The 19,823-nt window shown below is 40.1% G+C and overlaps 1 protein-coding gene across 2 annotated transcripts in view; it reads right to left on the bottom strand.

The window, feature by feature from the left end:
- The window catches only part of adcy2b (adenylate cyclase 2b (brain)), a 71,811-nt gene that overhangs the window by 20,205 nt on the left and 31,783 nt on the right, over nt 1–19,823 (bottom strand). For both annotated transcript variants that reach the window (XM_008421438.2, XM_008421437.2), the window contains exons 6-15: nt 19,373–19,484; nt 17,924–18,051; nt 16,097–16,255; nt 15,364–15,496; nt 12,063–12,239; nt 11,939–11,979; nt 10,095–10,175; nt 8,884–8,953; nt 7,186–7,283; nt 6,490–6,574 (exon numbers count right to left, since the gene is read on the bottom strand). In XM_008421438.2, coding sequence (XP_008419660.1) covers nt 6,490–6,574; nt 7,186–7,283; nt 8,884–8,953; nt 10,095–10,175; nt 11,939–11,979; nt 12,063–12,239; nt 15,364–15,496; nt 16,097–16,255; nt 17,924–18,051; nt 19,373–19,484 — 1,084 coding nt within the window. The remainder of the gene's footprint in view (nt 1–6,489; nt 6,575–7,185; nt 7,284–8,883; nt 8,954–10,094; nt 10,176–11,938; nt 11,980–12,062; nt 12,240–15,363; nt 15,497–16,096; nt 16,256–17,923; nt 18,052–19,372; nt 19,485–19,823) is intronic.

The raw sequence follows: 19,823 nt of genomic DNA, 5'->3' as shown, positions 1-19,823 counted from the left end.
CATAGCAATAAACCAAGAGGATAAAACTAATCAAATGAAACTAAATGGAAATGAATGAAGAACAAAATGCAAGAATAAACTAAGAAACTAAAGTAAATACGGAGGAATAAACTGGTATGGCAAGACCTTTCGAGCAATAATTAATACAGAGACTGWATGGCAAGAATAAACAGACACTATTTCCAGATAAAAGGTAAAATAATATTGTTGAAGTGCCATGGGTAGGGGCGCAACTACACATTATTCAGGTGAATGCGAAAACATAAATCGGCGCCCCCCCAAGAAGGAGCGTAAAAACATACGCTCACCTCCCCCAAACCTCCTCCTCCAGACGCCGATACATTTAGGGCAAAACTCGCTACATTTACCCCGTTATGTGCGCGAGGTGAAGGAGCGTAAAACATAATCGGTGCGCCGATTCAAAACATCTACAATAATGATAGTAATATTAATAATAAAATAATTGTCAGTGCAAAGTAACCTACAAATTCTTTGGTGGGGGGCGGTGAGGGACCTGGATTAGGGCTAGGGGGGCGCTGGCCCGAAAAAGGTTGAGAAACACTGGTCTAGAATCAGGTTGTCTGCAGGTCATTTAGCACCACGTTCTCCACAAACGTGCTGTGGGCGAACGGAGAAGCGTTTTCATCGTCCAGCCACGCCCCGGCCCTGTCGCGGAAGGCTCTCCTGGCTGACCGGAGTCGGGACTGTTTTGTTGACATTCCGTTTAGTGCAGCTCCATCTATTAGATGCATAACGTAACTCCAGCCTCTACTGTAGCATTTATTCTATGCGCCTTATAATGCGGTGCGCCTTATATATGAAAAAAGTTTTAAAATAGGCCATTCATTGAAGGTGCGCCTTATAATCCGGTGCACCTTATAGTGCGGAAAATACGGTACATAGAATAAATGCACTCAGCATAATAAAGTTGGATTTTTTCCCCATTTTTTTTCAGTGTCAGTTTATGCTACTGCAATAAAATTACGTAACTTTAGAGAAACAGTGTCTTTAGTCAGAGGCTCCTTCACATTCGCTGTAATACAGACTGCTACAGGAGATCTTACCTGTCATCACCATCTACAATAACGCTGAAGAATTTTAAATCAATATAAGTTAGATTTACTTTCCCTCTGAGATCGATAAAGTATTTTTGAACTGAAATAGTAATTATCTTAAGGTTTTTCGCACATCTTCACTAGGTCTGCCAATAAATGTGTCCCCACTGCAATTACTCAATTCTACCTTATTAAAAAGGTTCAACTTTTTAATTTTCTTATAAAAGTTTGGACTGAGCTCCTTTTCTTCTGAATGTTGTGCTACTTTGAAATCATTTTCCTGACTCCAGAAGTGTGACTGTTACCTATTATTGCTCGCTCTTCAACGCAGCATGTTCACACTGCATGAGCTCTAATGGCTCTCACACTTTTAAATTTGTTTCCTAGTACAGGGACGCTTTTAAACAAGAAAGGAGGAACATTAGCATCAACATTAGGATGTATCCTTTTTTTTTTGTAAGGTCAGATATTATTTTTAATTCCCATGAGACACTAATCCCTTTATCTTTCCATCTTGAAAGCTGTCTCTCCAGCCGTTGACACGGTGCCTTCTCTTAGCAACGGCTCTGCTAATTTGGTCCGAAAGGACGTTTTCCGAGAAAACGCCTTTGATCGCAGCGAGCGCGTAATGAACTCTTCCACAAACGAACAGAGAATGTTCTTTAGCAATAATGTGCCTCGTTAACAGTAATGTCCGTGAAGCCGACCAGTCGTGCAGAGATAAAACATGCGCCCACTGTTTTGAGATGTGCCTCCTCGTTAGCCAATTAGCTGCTCTTTCAGCAGTGACCACGGGGTCTTTCGCTGGGAATACTCAGACTGTTAAATTGATTTACAAACTCATCAAACCTGATCTTTTGTTCCCGCCTTCTGTTTCTAATTAAACAGAATACAGAGTCCGACTCCTGGGTCAGGACAGACCCAAGGTTATTGGTTATCCTCCCAGCAATTAAAACTGACCCACTTACTGGGTGATACTACTCTCCTGGGGACGAAGATGGAAATGGGCTTCTTGAGCGAGGAATCTTTTATTGATCGGCAGTGGAGCCCCAGAGATAGGTAACCGTGTGAGCACGGAAATACCACCATCGCTCTCCTCAAGCTGGACAAGAAGCAGCTGAAGTGAAATAGGGCTTTGATTTCATTAACTACAAAAAAAAAAAAAAAGTTAAATATTCAAATGTGTTTCTGAACTAGTTGCAGTAACTGTTTCAATACGAAAAATTAGGATGGTTTAGAAAATACAACTTATAAAAAAATTGCTTGTAAATATTTCATGGACCCAAGACATTTTATGTTTTATCGCAACAACTTTTTATTTTATTTTCTTAATGGACAGTGAAGGGAGGTAGGTAGCAGATTGTGGGTTTTGGAAAGTGTAATATTTAAGTTAAGATTCTGGAACAAAGCTAAAACCATATAAGAGAGAAAAAAAAGCAATCTAAACTTAGGACAAGAACAGAGAGGGAGATTACTGAGTAGGCCTGTCACGATACATTTTGCTGGACGACTAATTGTCTAAAAAATTATTGCGATAAACAATAATATTGTTTCAAGACCTTTTGACACTGATTTAATGGAATTGACTAATAATACATGCGATTTCCTTATAGATACACCTTATTTTCAAAAGAACACATAACACTGGAACTGATAAACTAAATAAAACAACCAAAAACAAAAATAAAATGGATTCTCAGTCTCCATTAACAAAAAACATACTTGAATAAAAACTAAACAACATAAAGCCAAAGTGGAAATAAACACTGCATTCAACCAAAAGAGTGCAGATTATGAAGTCTGTATACTATATTGCCCTTCAGTAATCACAAGATTTAAATAGAGAAAACGGGCACATCCGACTACCCAACGCAGTAGTTCACACTACACGATTTTTTGCCCCTATTTTCCCCCTTATGACAATCTTAGATCGTTGGCCGATCTAACCGATCATCAGCAGTGTGTGGTGTGTTACGGTAGATAGTCGTGGCAGCTCCGATTTAAATCATTTATGTCAGCTGTTTTCCCAAACAGCTGACACGGCGCAACACGAAGTCCAGCAGACATTGGAGATGATATGTGGTATCATTAATGTTTATTCAACATTTCGTGCAAAGAATATAGAAATGACAAGGGGAGGAGTTGGAGCCAAATTGCTACCTCAGTTGATAAACCCGGTAAGTTTTCAGCTGTTCTTCGTTAACGTGACATAAATAGGTTATAATGATTTTCATTCAGTCAGGACTTTACGCTGACTCTAGCCACATGCATCACCGGTAGATTCTAGTAAAGCATTGATTAATGCCGGATTTTAAAATTTGTTAACTGGACTTGTAGCCATTATTTTGTGCCCATGTGGCTGGACACCACACGGCACGACGAACCCGATCGAACCCGATCGAACCGTTATACCTAGGATTTCTGTCGGTTAATGTGTCTCTCAGGGTTTGAAAATGGACCGACAACTCGTGTAGTGTGCGCTGAACATTAGACTAAGGAAATGAGGAAGGGAGGGTCAGTGGAGAGCACAGGAGCTGAGCCTTTTTTCATTCAGTGTCAATAGAAAGAAAAAAGGCCAGAAGAGACAATAAAGACAATAATTAAAATGAGGTTGATAGGTTTAATTTATCGTCCGATTAATTGATTTATCGTTTATCGCGAAAGGCCTATTATCGAGTGAGGACAAAGACGGGAGACGAGTGCGGAAAAGCTGAATAAATAAAGCTACTCAAAGTACAAAGAAAACTAAAGCAGAATTTTCTTGAATTACACAACACATTATGCATTGCACTTCCAAAACTACAGGGTCACCTCTCTAAATCGTTTTATTACAGTGTTCGAATCACTTTCATGACCAAAGGTGTGTAGAGGGTTACTCTTAGGAGCATTATTATCATGGCACTTAGTGACATTTAGAAAGTTACACTGCTTAACAGTAATAACTTGACTTATTTAGCCCGTCATAAATGCTAAAAAATGGTTAATGTTTCTGCCATATTTTTGCCATTTTATTTAATTATAAATGTCACAGTTTCAAACTACATACTTAATTAGCAAGAAAAAAAAATACAAATATTTTACATTTTTAGCTCCAAACTATATTTAATTTGAAGAAAAATATTTAGCTAACAAGCCAAATAGTTTGAGGCTAATCATTTTGTTCCTAGCTAAAGATTTAGCTTCAAATGTTAGCTTTAAGATAAACATTTAGTTAGCAAGCTATATATTTACGTCAAACTAAATATTTACTGTCCTAACTAAATATTTTGCTTCAAACTTCAACCAAGATATTTAGCTAACAAACTCCATATTTAACTTCAAACTAAATATGTAGCTTGTTACATATTTAGCTAGCTTATTATTTTTGTTTAAAGCAAAATATGTAACTAGGAAGCTAATATTTTGAGGCTAAGTATTTAGCTTGCTAACTAAATATTTAGCTTCACAGTTTAGCTGTAGTCTAAATATTTAGCTAGCAAACTGTAAATTTAGCTTCAAACTGACTAATTAGCATAAATATTTAGCTTCAAAATTACCCTTTAACCTTATTTAGCTAGCAGGCTCCATATTTAGCTTCAAACTAAATATGTTGCTTGTTAACTTAATACTTAGCTTGGAGCTGAATATGTTGCTTGAAACTAAACATTTAGTTTCCTAACTAATGGAGCTAATTCAGAATTAAACAAGTTGTTTTAAACAGATTCTAAACACAAAAAATATCTATAAATTCATGAACTCATAAGAGACAAGTCTGTCAAAATTAAGCTGATGTTCTCCAGTCGTCTTTCCTCGTCTCTCACAGTAGTTTCCTAAAATTGACGCCGCAACTTACAGTGACGGCCAAATAATTCATGAAAGCCAGAGGTTTCATCTCATGATAGTACAAAACTGTAACGTGTCCAGAAGCGACGTTTGACTTAAAGCGTTTGAGCCGACGTGCTCAATGATTTCCACAGTTCCAAAAGACCAGATATGGAGATTGGCAGAGAATGCATGAAATCATTTATTCATGAGACACTGCTCTTCTAGGCTCTCAGTCTCTGAATGAATACAGAGCAGATTTCTTCATATGCCACATCCAGTGGGTGGATTTCTCACACGTTCCGTAAATCTTTAAATGTATTCAGATGGGAGCGATAAAGATATCACGTACGTAAACTAACACTATGCAAATCCATATTTGCAGAATGAGAGGAGAAACCGTAAACATGCAACGCAAACAGCGGCATATGAATTTCTTGTGACTGTCTGCACACTTGTAAAATAATATAATTAACAGAACGGAAGATTAAATGCGTAGAGCTAAATTTAAAATATAGCTTTGAACATGTTACGTAAGAGCAGTTGACTTTTTGTGAAGAGAGTGACATTTGCATTCATCCCCCTCTACTATGACAAACCACTGATTTTAGAAGAAGACACATTGCTACAATAGACTGGTTTAAATCAAAGACCAGTCAAAGTCCAGACCTACATCCAACTTACAGTATGTGGCAAAATTTAAAAAACGTGTTGTGAAAGGTCCCTGAAATCTGGGTGTGGACTGAAACCTGACCCTTCAGAGAAACAAAAAGACAGTAATAAAGTCGGCCTTTTACCACCAGAAGAACATTTTCATGCTTACACTGGCTCCCTGTAGCTCAGAGAACAGACTTTAAAATAGTGCTGTTAGTTTATAAATCATAGCACCACAACACATTAAAGATCTGCTGTTGTTGTATCAACCTTTCAGTCTCCTCTGGTCTTCTGGTTCTGGTCTACATCCCCAAAACCAGAACCAAACATGGAGAAGCAGCTTTCAGCTTCTATGCACCACAAATCTGGAACAAACTTCCAGAAAACTGCAAAGATGCAGAAACACTGAGTTCCTTTAAATCAAGACTAAAAATCCACCTTTTAGAGTTGCCTTTGATTAGAAGCAACTGGAACATTAATATATTGGTTTGATGATTTTTATGAAGGTTTTTGAGAAATGTTTATCGCCGTTTCATAATTAGTTACTGTATAATGTTTTACAGTGAAAAGCACTTTGAACTGCCTTGTCGCTGAAATGTGCAATACAAATAAGCTTGATTGATTAATTGATTGATTAAAATAAATGGGAACATAAAATCCTCGATTATGTTGACATACAATGATGTGTGTGAGTTGTAAAGACTATTTTCCTAGAACATACTACGTTGTGGGGACCAACTGCTTTAAGTGGTGTTGGTGACTTGAGTTTAGGTTATGTTTAGGGTTTAGGATGAGGCATGCCCTGGTAATGGTTACCAGGGTAACGGTCAGCTTTAGGCTATATAAACGAATGGAAGTCGATGAAAAAGTCCTGGTAAAGATAGTGTGTGTGTGTGTGTGGGGTGTGTGTGTGTGTGTGTGCGTGTGTGTGTGTGTGTGTGTGTGCGTGTGTAGTCAGACAAAGACCGAGCAAACCCACCAGAATGTGACCAGCGAAGCAAAGGAGGAGGATCAAAGCCAGCAGCAAGAACGTCAGGCCGAACGAGATCCCCAGCACGGCAGTTCTGCAACACAAACACACTCAGCAGAGCCATCCAGGGCCGTATAACCGTGATGAAGTTTCCACTGCTCTGTGTCAGAGCTGCAATCCATTCACAGTAATGGGACGTAACAGGAGATTTTAGGGCATCTCCGGAAACAAAGCCTTCAATTCGGACATTTGTCTTAAGCGTAAATACCGCTGGGCAGAAAATTAAATACGACTGCCATAAAACAGATGAGGTAACGTCTCGACGTTGCGGAGCAATGTAGCGGCGTGGGGAGAGACAAAAATTTGAAAATCAATGGCCTCTCAGAAGCGGAATTACACCTTTGGCTCAGAGAAGCGGTAAATTAGCATGACCGCGGATTTCTCTCCTCGCCGTGGAAGCGACGCCACGCTTTTGATTCACCTGATCTATAATCACTGGCAGACACGGTGCCCTTTCATCTCCATCGGCTTTTTAAACATTCTGCCTCTTGCTCCCCTGCCTCTTTCATTTCAGCCGGGTCCCCGTTGATGAGACAGCTGGCGTCAAATGGCTTTTGCGCATCAGCGTGCCACCGCAGCTGGAGGCGGCCGACGCTGCCGGCAGAGTGTGCCGTGCGAGTCGAGTGAAAGGGACCAAAGACTTACTTGGGCAAGACGAGGATCTGCACCACGAATATACAGCAGAATATGAGGCAGGCGCAGGTGACGTAGTACTTGAAGGCGGGTAAGGTGGTGGATCTGTACTGTTGAGAGAAGAGAAGTATGAGAAAGATGGTTCTGGGGTAAAGCAGAATGCTCCAAAGAATAATGAAATAATATCACAACCAGAAGGAATAAACAGAGGCTATTTTGTTGGGATTTTATGTACACCAACAGATCAGTCGATACATAAAATCATGTACAAAAGTCACTTAATTAGTAACCAGAGTCCTGCTGGTTGTAACTCAATCTTAGTTTCAATCCAGCTGGTCTGTAAAAATTTTGGAGGCTCTTTACTGTGTTTTCACACTTGATCGTCCGATAGACTCGGTTCGATTTGGGACCAAAATTGCAACATTTATTACATTTTCATCTGCTGCGGTTCGCTGTGTAAAACAACCCAAACCCTTTGAGGAGCCTGTTCACTCCCCTCGCCTGTGGGGGCGCTAAACCAAGGACTGCAGAAGGAAATGATATGAAAACTTCAGAAGAAGAAAAGGTGCAACTTCCTCCTTCCACAGATGTAAACAAAAATTAAGCAGCGTCAGCTTTCAGTGTTTGTGGGTTTTCTCTTACATTATTGGCAAAAGATTATAAGCTACTTCTCCCGTTGGTTTTAGACAACTGTTTGTTTTGGTTGTATTTACCAAAACAAACAGTTTTGGTAAATACTGTTTGTTTTACCAAACAGTATTTTGGTAAAACAAAATACTGTTTGGTAAAACAGTATTTTAAGGGCATCCTTAATTTTGATGAATGCCCTGCGTTATAGCTCATGTCCTGCTTTTCGAGCGGTCCAAATTTCAACCATATATGCTTCCAAACTGCGCCAGAGTTCACTACAACTGAACCAAAACGTAGGTTTTTAAGCGGACTAAAGTTTGATAAAATCAGAGTTTGATTGCACGTTCACACCTCCCCAAATGAACCAGACCTTCCAGGCAAATGAACTAGAGTTTGATTAAAGCGGACTAAACAAGGCTGGTGTGAATAAAACTCTTACAGAACATGGTAGATAGGTTAAGAACTTTAAAACGGTATTATTACAAAACCTATTCAAACCATCCGTGATAATTCTGGAGCAGGTGATAATGCTTCTTTGTGCACTGAGGATGCAGCGATCTTTCATCAAAAGATCTCTCCAGTTCAGCATCAGACTGATGCATGTGGTGGGAAACATCGTCGAGCAGTGATGCTATTTTTAGAAAAAGTCTTAAATCTAACACTTTCACCTATTGACTCAGAAAAAAAGTTTGTTTCCTCCCACTTCACAATTACAGTCTACTTTATGTTAGTCTCACAAATAAAATCCCACAAAATAACATTTCATTTTGTGAATGTAACACAGTAAAGTGTGAAAAAGTTCAAGAGGTTTTAATACTTTAGCAAAGACACAGCGGCCATTTTTTCAAAATGCGTCTAAAATTCAACAAAAGAGAAGCAGACACGACCTGAAATGTTTACCGGAACAACAACAACAACAACTTCAGGATAAAGTTTGCAAGTGGGAAGACAAAGTTGATCAGAGACTCTGACAAGCCTGCAGTGTCTCTGTGACAAACTGTCTGTTTTATTCCACATTATTCCATTGATTTGTTTCCCCGGTGGATGGAGCTGTCTGCGGTTGTGTGTGCTTTCGCCTACCTCCTTCTCCAGCGCTTTGTTGTGAAAGAACAATGAGATCCTCTGGATGTCCTCAGACTTCAGCCACTGTCTGGAAACACAATGGGAGCAGACAGACCACAGGACGACGAGTCATTCTTCCTGATGCCTTATTTACCAGCTGAGATGCTGCAGGTGGTGGGGCTTTCACCTTGATTTGGTCTCAGGAGGAACTAACATAAACGAGTTTGGTAACTTTCCTCAGGAGAGGATAGGTGATAACGGTTGATGTCAAGATGGAAATTGTGGTGTCTTGTGTGATTCCTGCACATAACTACACTGATCAGATGCATTATTCTAAAAGATTTCTAAGAATTTCTCTTTGTGTTGCCTAAAATATCTTCGTACCCATCATGGTTCATCTGGTGTGTTTTTCTGTAGATATTTTATTTTATTTTATTTTTGGATGATGTATCGAAACCTCCCTCCAAACCAGACTGTATACTGCAAAAACACAAAATCTTACCAAGTAATTTCTTCCAGTTTCTAGTGCAAATATCTTAGTTCACTTGAAATAAGATAAAACTAACTTATAAGTAAATATTCAGCAAGATATAGGAGCTTGTTTTAAGTCAACAGTTCCTTAATTTTGATGAAAAAGTACTAAATCCTTTGGCAGATTATTTCACTTATAACATGGGAAAAATGTCTTGTTATAAGTGAAATGATCAGCTAATGGAAGTAGTACTTTCTTATTAAAATCAAGGAATTATTGACTAAAAACAATCTCCTATTTATTGCTGAAAAGTTACTTGTACGTTAGCTTTGTTTTTGTTTTTTTCAACTGAACTAAGACATTAGAACTAGGAACTGGAAAAAATGACTTGGTAAGATTTTGTGTTTTTGCAGTGTGGAGATTCAGAATAAAGCACAAGTGTGTAAAGTAACATCCACTCTCTACCAGCTACACAATCATCACTAAATAGTTAATATTCTCCAGAAAGTTGCATTTGTGTGGTCCAACATGTCTTAAGATGTCTTTTGCTTTTTTTGCTGTTTGCAGATTAATTAGTTTCAGTTTCTGCCTGAACACATTTTGATTGAGAGGAAAACTTTGACTTAATAACATGAAATGTTTTTCTGTTCAGAAAGAGATACTGACTTTCAGCTTCCTTTGCATTTATTTTTATCTGTATTTTTATATCATTTATCTTTGATAAACAGGAGGGTTTCTCAGCAGACATTGAGCTTACTTCTGTGAGTTGATGCCATCGATGGTGCGAATCATTCGCTCGTTGAGTTCTTCCTCAAATCTTTTTCTCTGAGATTTGGATCTTCAGTTAAAGGAAAAGAAGAACATGATTCACAGCAGAAGAAAAAGATAAGAAATGTCAACAAACTTCAGTGTATTTCATGGGGTTTTTATATGATTGACCAGCAATTTTTCAAATTAAAGCCTTTGAAAAACTACTACTTCTATTGGCAGATTCTTTCAATTATAACATGGGAAAAATGTTATAAGTGAAACAATCTGCCAGTGGAATTAGCACTTTTTCATCAATATTAAGTAGAGATGTGCCGATCAGGTTTTTTCCTGCCGATACCGATCACACATGAGGGCCGGTCACCGATACCAATCACCGATACCGATCACATAATTATTATTTTTTTAATCATAAGCACTACCGGTTAGACTATGTAGAAAAAGGAACCATAAATTCACCTTAATTTAGACAACTTAGAAACTTGTTTTTAATAACTTTTTCCAAGAAAAAAACTAAACAGGCATTGTGCAAATTGTACTGCTATCGATAATACTATCTTTAACAGACTGAAAACATATGAAGGCTCTGAAGAGGCTAAATAATGCAAAAAGTCAAAATAAAACTTCTCAACATTGCCCAAGAAATTCAAGTATAAAACGTTACATTCAAAGGCAAATACAGGATCCATTACAATAAACAATCCTGAGTTACTGAATGAAAAATTCCTGATAGCCTGGCGGCTAGCTGATTACTGCTAGTTCTGAGTGGCTGTTTCTGACTGAGCGAAGTAATTATGCAGAGGAGGGAGGAGGCAGAGGAGGTTTATTTTTTATTTTTTTAGAGATTATCTGTCTCATGTTTGGACAGCGAAGGTTTTAATACGTATGTAAAATACATTTTCTTAAGTTAGATGCTGCAGCTTTAAGCAGAGGTTCGGTGTGAGAGTCACTACCAGGTGGAGCAGAAGCGGCGCTCCGTCTGTGAAATATTACTACCTGTAGCGCGTAGCAGCGGTTCAACAGCGAGAGCAGAGCCAGCGTCTTACATCGCAGCTCGAAGACTTAAATTATTTTGCGGGTTATTTGTTTAGCTTTCTGACCGTCATGCTAATCCGGGTGAGTGTTTGTAGCTGTGCTCTGCTTTACCTGCTATCTGATCCTCCATATGTCTTTTTTACTGCAGTGAGCCTCGATGTAGCCAAACTCCGTCAAGTATGGTATTGTTTTTATGCCATATTAGATTCGTAGTGTTGATGCATTTTGACGTGCTTCACCCCACGTGCTTCAATGTTCCGCCGTAACACGCAAACGTCCCCATTCACTCAGTGCGTTATAGTTCAACATCGCTTAGGATTTGTTGCTGTGCGTTTGCGCAGTGTGAAGGAAAGAGGAGACCAGCTGCACGGGCAGGCTGCGAAATGAGATGCAGGTGATCGGTTTGTGTGATTGRCAAMAAGAGACCGTGATCGGCGATCACCGATCATACACTTTTTCACGGAAATCGGCCGATTATGATCGATGGCCGATCGATCAGCACACCTCTAATATTAAGTAATTATTGACTTTAAATAAGCTCCTATATTTTGCAGAAAAGTTAACTTGTGAGCCCATTTGTTTTAGTTCAAATGTACTAAGATATATGAACTAGAAACTCGGCCAAAAAATACTTGGTAAGATTTTGAGTTTCTGCAGTTTCTCCACAAAAGCAATCTGCACTATTTGTGTTGATTTAATCGCACTCAGTCACAATGAAAACACATTTAATTTGGTGTTTTGAAAGCGGAAACGCCAAACTGCTGCATGTGCCTTGACCAGGAGTGACAGCAGTCTCACCTTTCTCTTCTTTGGAAGTAGTACTGCCCCATAGGAACGTCCTGGAACATGAAACGCATTCACTGTGAGCGCCGGCCGTCTGTGCGCGGGTGAGGCAGAGAACAAGCAGACACAGGTCACTCACTGTAGTGTTGATCTTGCCGTTGTCCGCCGTCATGCTGTCTCGGTGGTGGAGGTTGGCGAAGGGCTTGGCCGCGCCCCAGGACTCCAGGTAGCGGGTCATCCGGACGGACGCCCTCATCTTCCCCCCGTCCAGAGACGGTCGGGAGCGCACGCCCAGCAGCGGGCTGTGCCTCTCCATCTGAGGACAACATTTTGAAAAAAAGAGGAAACCCAACAGGTGAAAATGCACCGATTCTGCGGGCGTAAAGGCGAGAAGGACAGTGAGCTGGGACGGAGGGAGTTGGGGAAGTTTGACAGCCTTCCACACCTTCCACTCGCCTGTCAGTGTTTTAGAGCCACTTGAAACACTTTTTTTTCAGCGGCGGATGACGCAGCGGCCGGCGTTTATTTTAGCGATGAGTGTTTTTCTGCTAATATAGAGAGCTCCACTCGAGTTGAATCGGCAGAGGATTAAGAGCTGCACCTCGGGCGATGCGTTTTAATCGCTCGCAAACCACACGCGCGCACACACGCACATACACACAAAAGTCTGGCTGAGGCTATTTTCAGCTCTAACGGTGATGTTTAATGACAGTGACAGCAGAGATGACACCTTCTGTGGTACAGGCACCATGTTTGGACTGGGCTCAATGAAAATGTCAGAGAGCACCTGCAGCCTTGTCTTGATACTTATTAGAATATTGAAAAAAAAAAAAAAAGCTCAGCAGACATGTGCAAAAATGTATTAATTACAGTGGCAACATTTTGGTGTAGAAGGAGGAAAAGATAAACGTAAGCCGTGTAAATAAACTGAATGCATCAGATTAAATAGAGGGTGAACAGAGACCGCCTGAAGGAGGCAAAAAGGTTTTCCTGCTCATTATTTAGAGTGAGTGAGGGAAAGAAAAAGAGAGAAAGAAAGTGTGCGTTTTGGCCAATTTACGCTCCGGTTAAAGCTCAATTTTTTTTTTTTGTCTGTTGCCAAGCCAAACAATCTGAGCACGCTCTGGATGTCAGGAGAATTATTTTTTGTTCAAAAAAGCGATGTTCTCCACGGACGGTTCACAGAAGAGTCAGGTCCTTTAAATATCCCCAATCAAGCCTTAATGTTCTGTTTTGTCAGGAGGAGCTGCACAATGTCACAATCCTCTCATACGCCCGTGGCGGAGAGCGCGCTCGTAAACATAATCCTCTCCGGGCCGAGAGACTGACCAAACACCTGCCAACATTTGATAGCATTTAGTCACTGCTACACTCCATTATTTTTCCACTACTTGACAATGTCGGTGTTTATTAGTGGCGCATCCGGGAGCAGGAGGAAGGGTGGAGATGATTTGTCTGTGGGTTTTTTTTTTCTGGGTTAACCTTGACGAGGGTTTCCAAATGTACAGAGGGAGATTGTTTTTTTTGGCTGTTTTGTCTCGTTATAATTACCCGAAACAGCGCATTGTAAAAAGTTTGCCACATTTTATCACATCACAGCCATTTTATCTGTTTTATTGGGCTTTTATGTGACCTTTTTTTTTTTWAAAAAAAAAAAAAAAAAAAAAAAAAGCATTTGCCCCCGAGTGAGAAAATATAACTTGTCTAGAGCGGAAAATGAAGAAGAAGAAGAACAAAGGTTTTTAAATGTACCCAAAAGATGAGTAATTTCAAAAAATAAAAATATTCAACTAAAATGTATTGTTATATTTCTGCTTAGATCTGAGAAGGAGACCAGCTCAATGAGTCCTTCTCATAATTATGAAAAATGAAATCACTTACAAAAATAAAATCCATGGTTTTGGATTGATCCAAAGTATCGATACCAAGTCGGAATCGGATCGATATCAGCTGATCGATACTTTAGTTTCAGATTCAGTCTTGAAAAGTTATTTTATTTTTGGACTGTGGTGGCTCAACTCCACCTCAAAAAAGATTTTGTTTTGATTTGCTCTCAAATTATATATATTTTTTTGTATTTTGGTTGTCCTAGAAGTTATTTCAGATAAACTATAATATTGTTGTTTTGCTACCATTTTCAAAAAATATAATGGAAATGACATAATAAAGCAAGAACACATTATCAAAGATCAATAAACTATAAATTCTAATGAACATTAAACACCGTATCTGGAAGACATTTTAAATATTCAAAATGAATAAATAAAACAACAGAAACAAGACATAAAATCAGTTATCAAGTCTCTGCAAACAAAATTGTCCTAAAAAAACAAAAACAAAAACAAACGGCTAGCTGAAACCAAAGCACCAGACTGAAGACTTTTATCGTCCAGTTTGTGGTAGAGAAAGTACTTCTGATAAAATAATTATTACATAAATAGAAAAGTTTGAGCTCCTTTTAACTTATGATGTGATTAATTGATTTATTGCTTATTGAGACCAGTTCCTTTTGTCAATTTGATAAAAAAAATCTTTCCCAATTGTTTTTTTAAGTGTTTTAGTGAAGTGGGTCAAAGCCACAAGGTTGAAGTTTGCTGAGATAAACCAACAGAAAGTAGTTCAGGAAATGATGAATGTTTTTTTTATTATTAAACTGAAATATATGGGGTTCATCGGGGTTGTGGTGATTTTTGACTTCATGAAGCAAATCCGTATTTTCTGCATTATAAGGCGCATACAATAGATGCTACAGCAGAGGCTGGAGTTACGTTATGCATCCACTAGATGGAGCTGCACGAAAGTGAATGTCAACAAAACAGTCCGACTCCGGTCGACGAGGAGAGCCAACCGCGACTGAGCCGGGGCGTGGCCAGACGGTGGTCAGTCACCCTTCTCCGTTCGCGCACAGCATGTTCATGGAGAACGTGGTGCTAAATGACCTGCAGACGACCCGATTCTATATGGTCGGTAGGTAGATGGGTCAGTCAAACTTTATTAATAGATTACAAACCAGCGTTCTGACAACTATCCCAGCATGCACCGCGCGCTTCTTCTTCTACGGGCAAAAATGAAGTCGGCGGCTGCTTACCGTAGTTGCTAGACCTGTTGTGGCTCAATATTGGTCCATATATAAGGCGCACCGGATTATAAGGTGCACTGTTGGCTTTTGAGGAAATTGAAGGTTTTTAGGTGCACCTTATAGTGCGGAAAATACGGTACTGTTTCCAATTCTGAGACTTTTTTTTTTTTTACATTGGCCCTAATCATCTTTTGCATCTAAATGCAAAAAAACAACAAAAAAACACAGCAGAATAAATCTGCATGGAGGTAGTTAGTTATTTTTGTTCCCTCCACTGCAGATAATTAGACTTCCAGTCATTTATATTAATTGTTACAGGTTGTGACACTGGTAGGTGAGTTTCCATGCGGTGGCATGTCACCTTGGGATTGATGACCAGGTAGGTGACCACGCTGTGTTCCTTCAGGTAGGAATCTCTGCTCTGTCCGTCTCCGGACTCCACCTTGTACGAGCCTTTCAGATGCTCCAGCGTCACCGAGGAGATGTGGACCCGCCTGGAGATGAACGAGCAGACACATAATGAGAGGCGAAGTTCCTGCGTCACCACCCTGTTGACAGCTTTTATAAAAAAAAAGCAGGTTATTTGCTCGCCGGCTTTCGAACCACTCCCGCCTGCAGTTCTCCCTTTTCATCTCTGTTACCTTCGCGCGCACAGTTAGAAGAAGATGGAAATACATTTTGTTTTTACTTTTTCAGCCGATGTGGGTCTTTTTTTTTATTATTATTATTTTTTCTCCCCTCCAAATACCTCTTAGCAGGACACAAACCATTAGCAGCCCGGTGAGACAACACTGCGGTACCAGAGAGCTTATTTTCAGAGAAGCGTATACCGACCCACCGGCCAATTTTCACAAGCTTGTTACAGCGCCAGGCAGGCAGACCTAATGGCGACATAACTAATGCAGAGCTGCTTAGTCAACTGAGGTAGCTATAATTTACTAAAATGCTATAATAGGTGTAATTATAACAGACTTGTCTCATGTTCCAAGTTTCACTGAAAGTGCGTTTGTCCTTTAGGGGCCACCGTAATGGTTGCACAGTAATTACCAACAAACACTGCTGTGAAATTGCTGCTTCAGTTTGAGGAATCTCACCCCGGCACTCCTCCCGCCTCCATGTGATTGGCCAGCGTGACGTCGTGCGACCACACGTCGTACTGCCACTTGCGGAGGCCGATCACGCCGCAGAGGACGTTCCCAGAATGGACGCCGACACGCATGTTGATATCCACCCCGGTGGCGTCGCGGACCTTCCTGTGGACAGGGGGACAGAGGAGAAACAGACCTCTGACCTCTGTTTTCACCGGAGGGTTACATCCAAGGACAGGAGGAGTCATGTGTTCGAATCCCCTTCATGTTGCAACCACAGACTTCAGTGTATTCTTTTTAGAGCTTTAGTGTTGAACGTCTCTCAGGGGTCTGCTCAGTTCGTCTTCTGAGACATCGAAGACAATATGGTCGGCCACCTAAACTGGTAGGATCTAATTAATTAGAGACGCAACCAAGAGGATTATGGAAGTTCTGGAGTAGAGTTTAGATGGAACCTGAAAAATTCAACCTATTGGCACTGTGCCTGAACGTGACCAAACCCAACATTTTATTTTAACAAAGATTTTACTGCTTCCGGTTTTAGACCAATGCTTAAGGTAGGGGTGTAACTTCTCCCATTTTCAGCTTTTGTTTAATGCCTTTCAGCTCCGTCTTGCTGCTTGTTGTAACCGCAGGGTGAGTCAGGTGCAAATCATCTGGGATGTTATTGAAAGGCTACAATCTCAAGTGGAGTAAGCACTGATTGGCTGCTATGGCGTAACAAGAGCGACTCGCTTACAAGGATTCGACCTGCGTCTCGTAAAAACTTCTCAAACCTTTTTCTTGCTGTTCTCCTCTTTTTGAGTCTGGAAAAAAGCCACAGGCTGTTCATCGTAGCTTCCATGTCCTCCATTGTTGCATTGTGTTCTGCTTGTGTCACAAGTTTAGTTTATTTAAAGGGACAGCATGGTAAGAATAAATAAAAGATTCTTTACGCCATAATTAATTTAAGCTACTTTTCAACTGTAGATTGCATCGTGATGCTCTTCAGACTCTGGAAACGCTTTGGTATGACAACCCCACCCACTGAAGTTGATAATCAATTGCAATGGAGGAACCTTTAAACCGTGTAGATTATAGCTGAGTTGGGTCGAACTGTATAGTGGCAAGGGGATTATTAGTTGTGTGCTTAAACATCCAGCAAAAGCTACAATGGAATACAATTCACTTCACAATTATGCACTATTTTGGTCTGACAAATAAAGTCCAGATACATTACAGTGAAGTGTGTGGCTGCAACAAAAAAGTTCAGGGTGTGTGAACGCTTTTGCAAGGCTTTGAAAGTACTTCTGATAAAATAAACAAAAAACAAATCAGAGGCCAAAGTAGACCGCAGTTTGAGTCCACACCAAACAGAAACTGCTTTTTGTCCAGAATCTAATTAAAATCTGTTGGACAATAAAAAAAATTTAAAAAAAGCAACAGTGAAATCCACAAACCGCAATTATGCGAGGCATAATTGCCGACTGTGATTAAAGGTCAGCGCTGGCGAGCCAAAAACACATCTGTCCGTCAAATAATACGTATCTCTATGCATGATAGAGAGACGGAGAGCAAGAAAACAGGAAACAACATAAACCACGATGTGTACTCATCTTCTTGAAGTTTTACTGTTGGTTCAGAGGCTTATCCTGTTGAATTCCCCCTGTGTCTAAACAGAGCTGGAATTTAATCTGGCATTCCTTCTGCTCAATCTGTCTAACAGGCGAGTGTTTGTTTGTTTGTTTGTTTGTGTTTGTGGAGGAGAAGAAGAAGAAGAGTGAGGAGTGGGAGAGGGAAGGGGTGTCGGTGAGGTTAGTGGTGGTGGGGCGGGGGGTGGAATTGGTGTTTTACTTGATGGCCTCACACATATCCAGGCCCATCTTCACGCAGTTCCTGGCGTGGTTTGGCAGCGACTCCGGGAGTCCGGACACGCAGTAGTAGCAGTCGCCCAGGATCTTGATCCGCATGCACTCGTTTTCCTTCAAGAACGAGTCAAACAAACCACACCCGCATTGATGAGATGTCTTTATTAATGGCTAATATTTTATCTTACTCCTCACTTTCACTCGACGCTCGCACTCAAATTCATCAAGCCTAAAAAATCAGTCGCCCACATGCACAACACATTAGCTCTTATTCCACATGTGGGATGAGTATCAGCTCACCGTTGGAGCTTTTATTTGGGTTTTTTTTGTTTTATGTAACTGCAGCTTCAGGAGGAGATAGTAGCTGGACACGAAGCTCAGGAAGCCTGACTCAACTTATAGCTGAGCACCAGGAGACTGGCATTCACTGTGGGCATCCTGCACACACACGCACGCACTCCCCGAGTCCGCTCTCTGGGCTCAAACAGCTTTTGGTCGGAAATAGAAATTGTCGCCTCGGCTGTTTAATAATTAGTCCAGTGCAGTCGGGTAAGCTAATACATTCTGACTGGACCCGGCCGGTCCAGAATCGACTCCCAATCTCGCAATGTGAAAAGCTGCGACCCCTCCCCAGCCTGAAGAGGGTAAAACAGGGATACAGCGATTGAATAATGGGTTAAAAGAAACAAAAATCTCTTGATTAAGCCTGAAACATCCATTATTTTAAAACGGCGATTCGGTGCAGGACTTCGGACCTACAGTCATGGTTCGCTACGTTTTTCATATATTAAAATGAAAAACAATGTTTTTTTCTTATTAGTTTTTTTTTATGTGAACGAAGAAAGTTAAAATAATCCGACAATAATTCAACTTTATCAGCATGTTTTGGAATTACAAAAAGCAGTCGATACAGAACTGACTGGACATCAGCTGTACCTGAACGCACCATGGAAGAACAACTGTTGGGAAAACTCACGCTGCTTTCGAATCTGGTTCAGTGTAACAGGCAGCTGGATTTGGACTTCAGTCTGTTTTTCTCAGTACCAGTGATGTTTACATTCTTCTTGTCATAGTTTGACATGAAAAATTTAGTAATTAAGAGCTACCTAATTTACATTAAAAAGCACTTTCTTTGCTGTAGATGAAAATGAAACTTTAATCTTCCTTAATAGATGTCCCAAAAGTTTTTTTCTTACGTGTATGAATTGTCACACACTTCTAACTCAAGCTCTTAAAACTTCAGTCTGCAATAAAAATCAGTTTTTTCATCAAATCCTTACATTTCAATCCCAGACAAGCACACAGAAAGTCTGATCTTAATATGCTACAATTACCTGAAATATAAATATTTTTAGATGAAATGTGATGTTTAGAATTTGATCACTCATTTGACTGGAAAACAGACATGCAGGTGTGAGATATGAAGTTGTTTTACCTTAGCAATCTGGTCAAATTTGCCAAACAGCTCATTCAGCATGTGAACAAGTTCACCAGGGGAGCAGTCACTGGCCAGCCGAGTGAAGCCCACAATGTCGGCGTAGAGTATGCTGCAGAAAATAGAAACAAACAACACAGAGATGTTATTAAAACGTGTTTTATGTGTTTTAGTTGCTTATTTTCAGAAATGGTCATTATTTGAGTTCACTATTAGAGGATAAAAGACATTAAACCCAAAAAACCAGCATGTTTACACTTATTGGTGAGATTCTCACTAAATTATATCCATCACTCTGCTTTCTAGTAGAATTCTAGATTTCTAGATTTCTAGTAGCGTAACAAAGTAAAATGTTTCTGTTTGCCCCGCAAAATTTAGAAGAAAGAATCTTAGCCATAGGGGATGAGCCAAACCAAAGAAGGAGGGGAACAGATCAGCTAATGCCTCAACA

This window comes from Poecilia reticulata, linkage group LG11 (assembly GCF_000633615.1).
Source record: "Poecilia reticulata strain Guanapo linkage group LG11, Guppy_female_1.0+MT, whole genome shotgun sequence".
Classification (NCBI taxonomy): Eukaryota; Metazoa; Chordata; class Actinopteri; order Cyprinodontiformes; family Poeciliidae; genus Poecilia; species Poecilia reticulata.
Note: the sequence above shows the minus strand (reverse complement) of the source record. Positions and strands in the feature narration are given on the sequence as shown.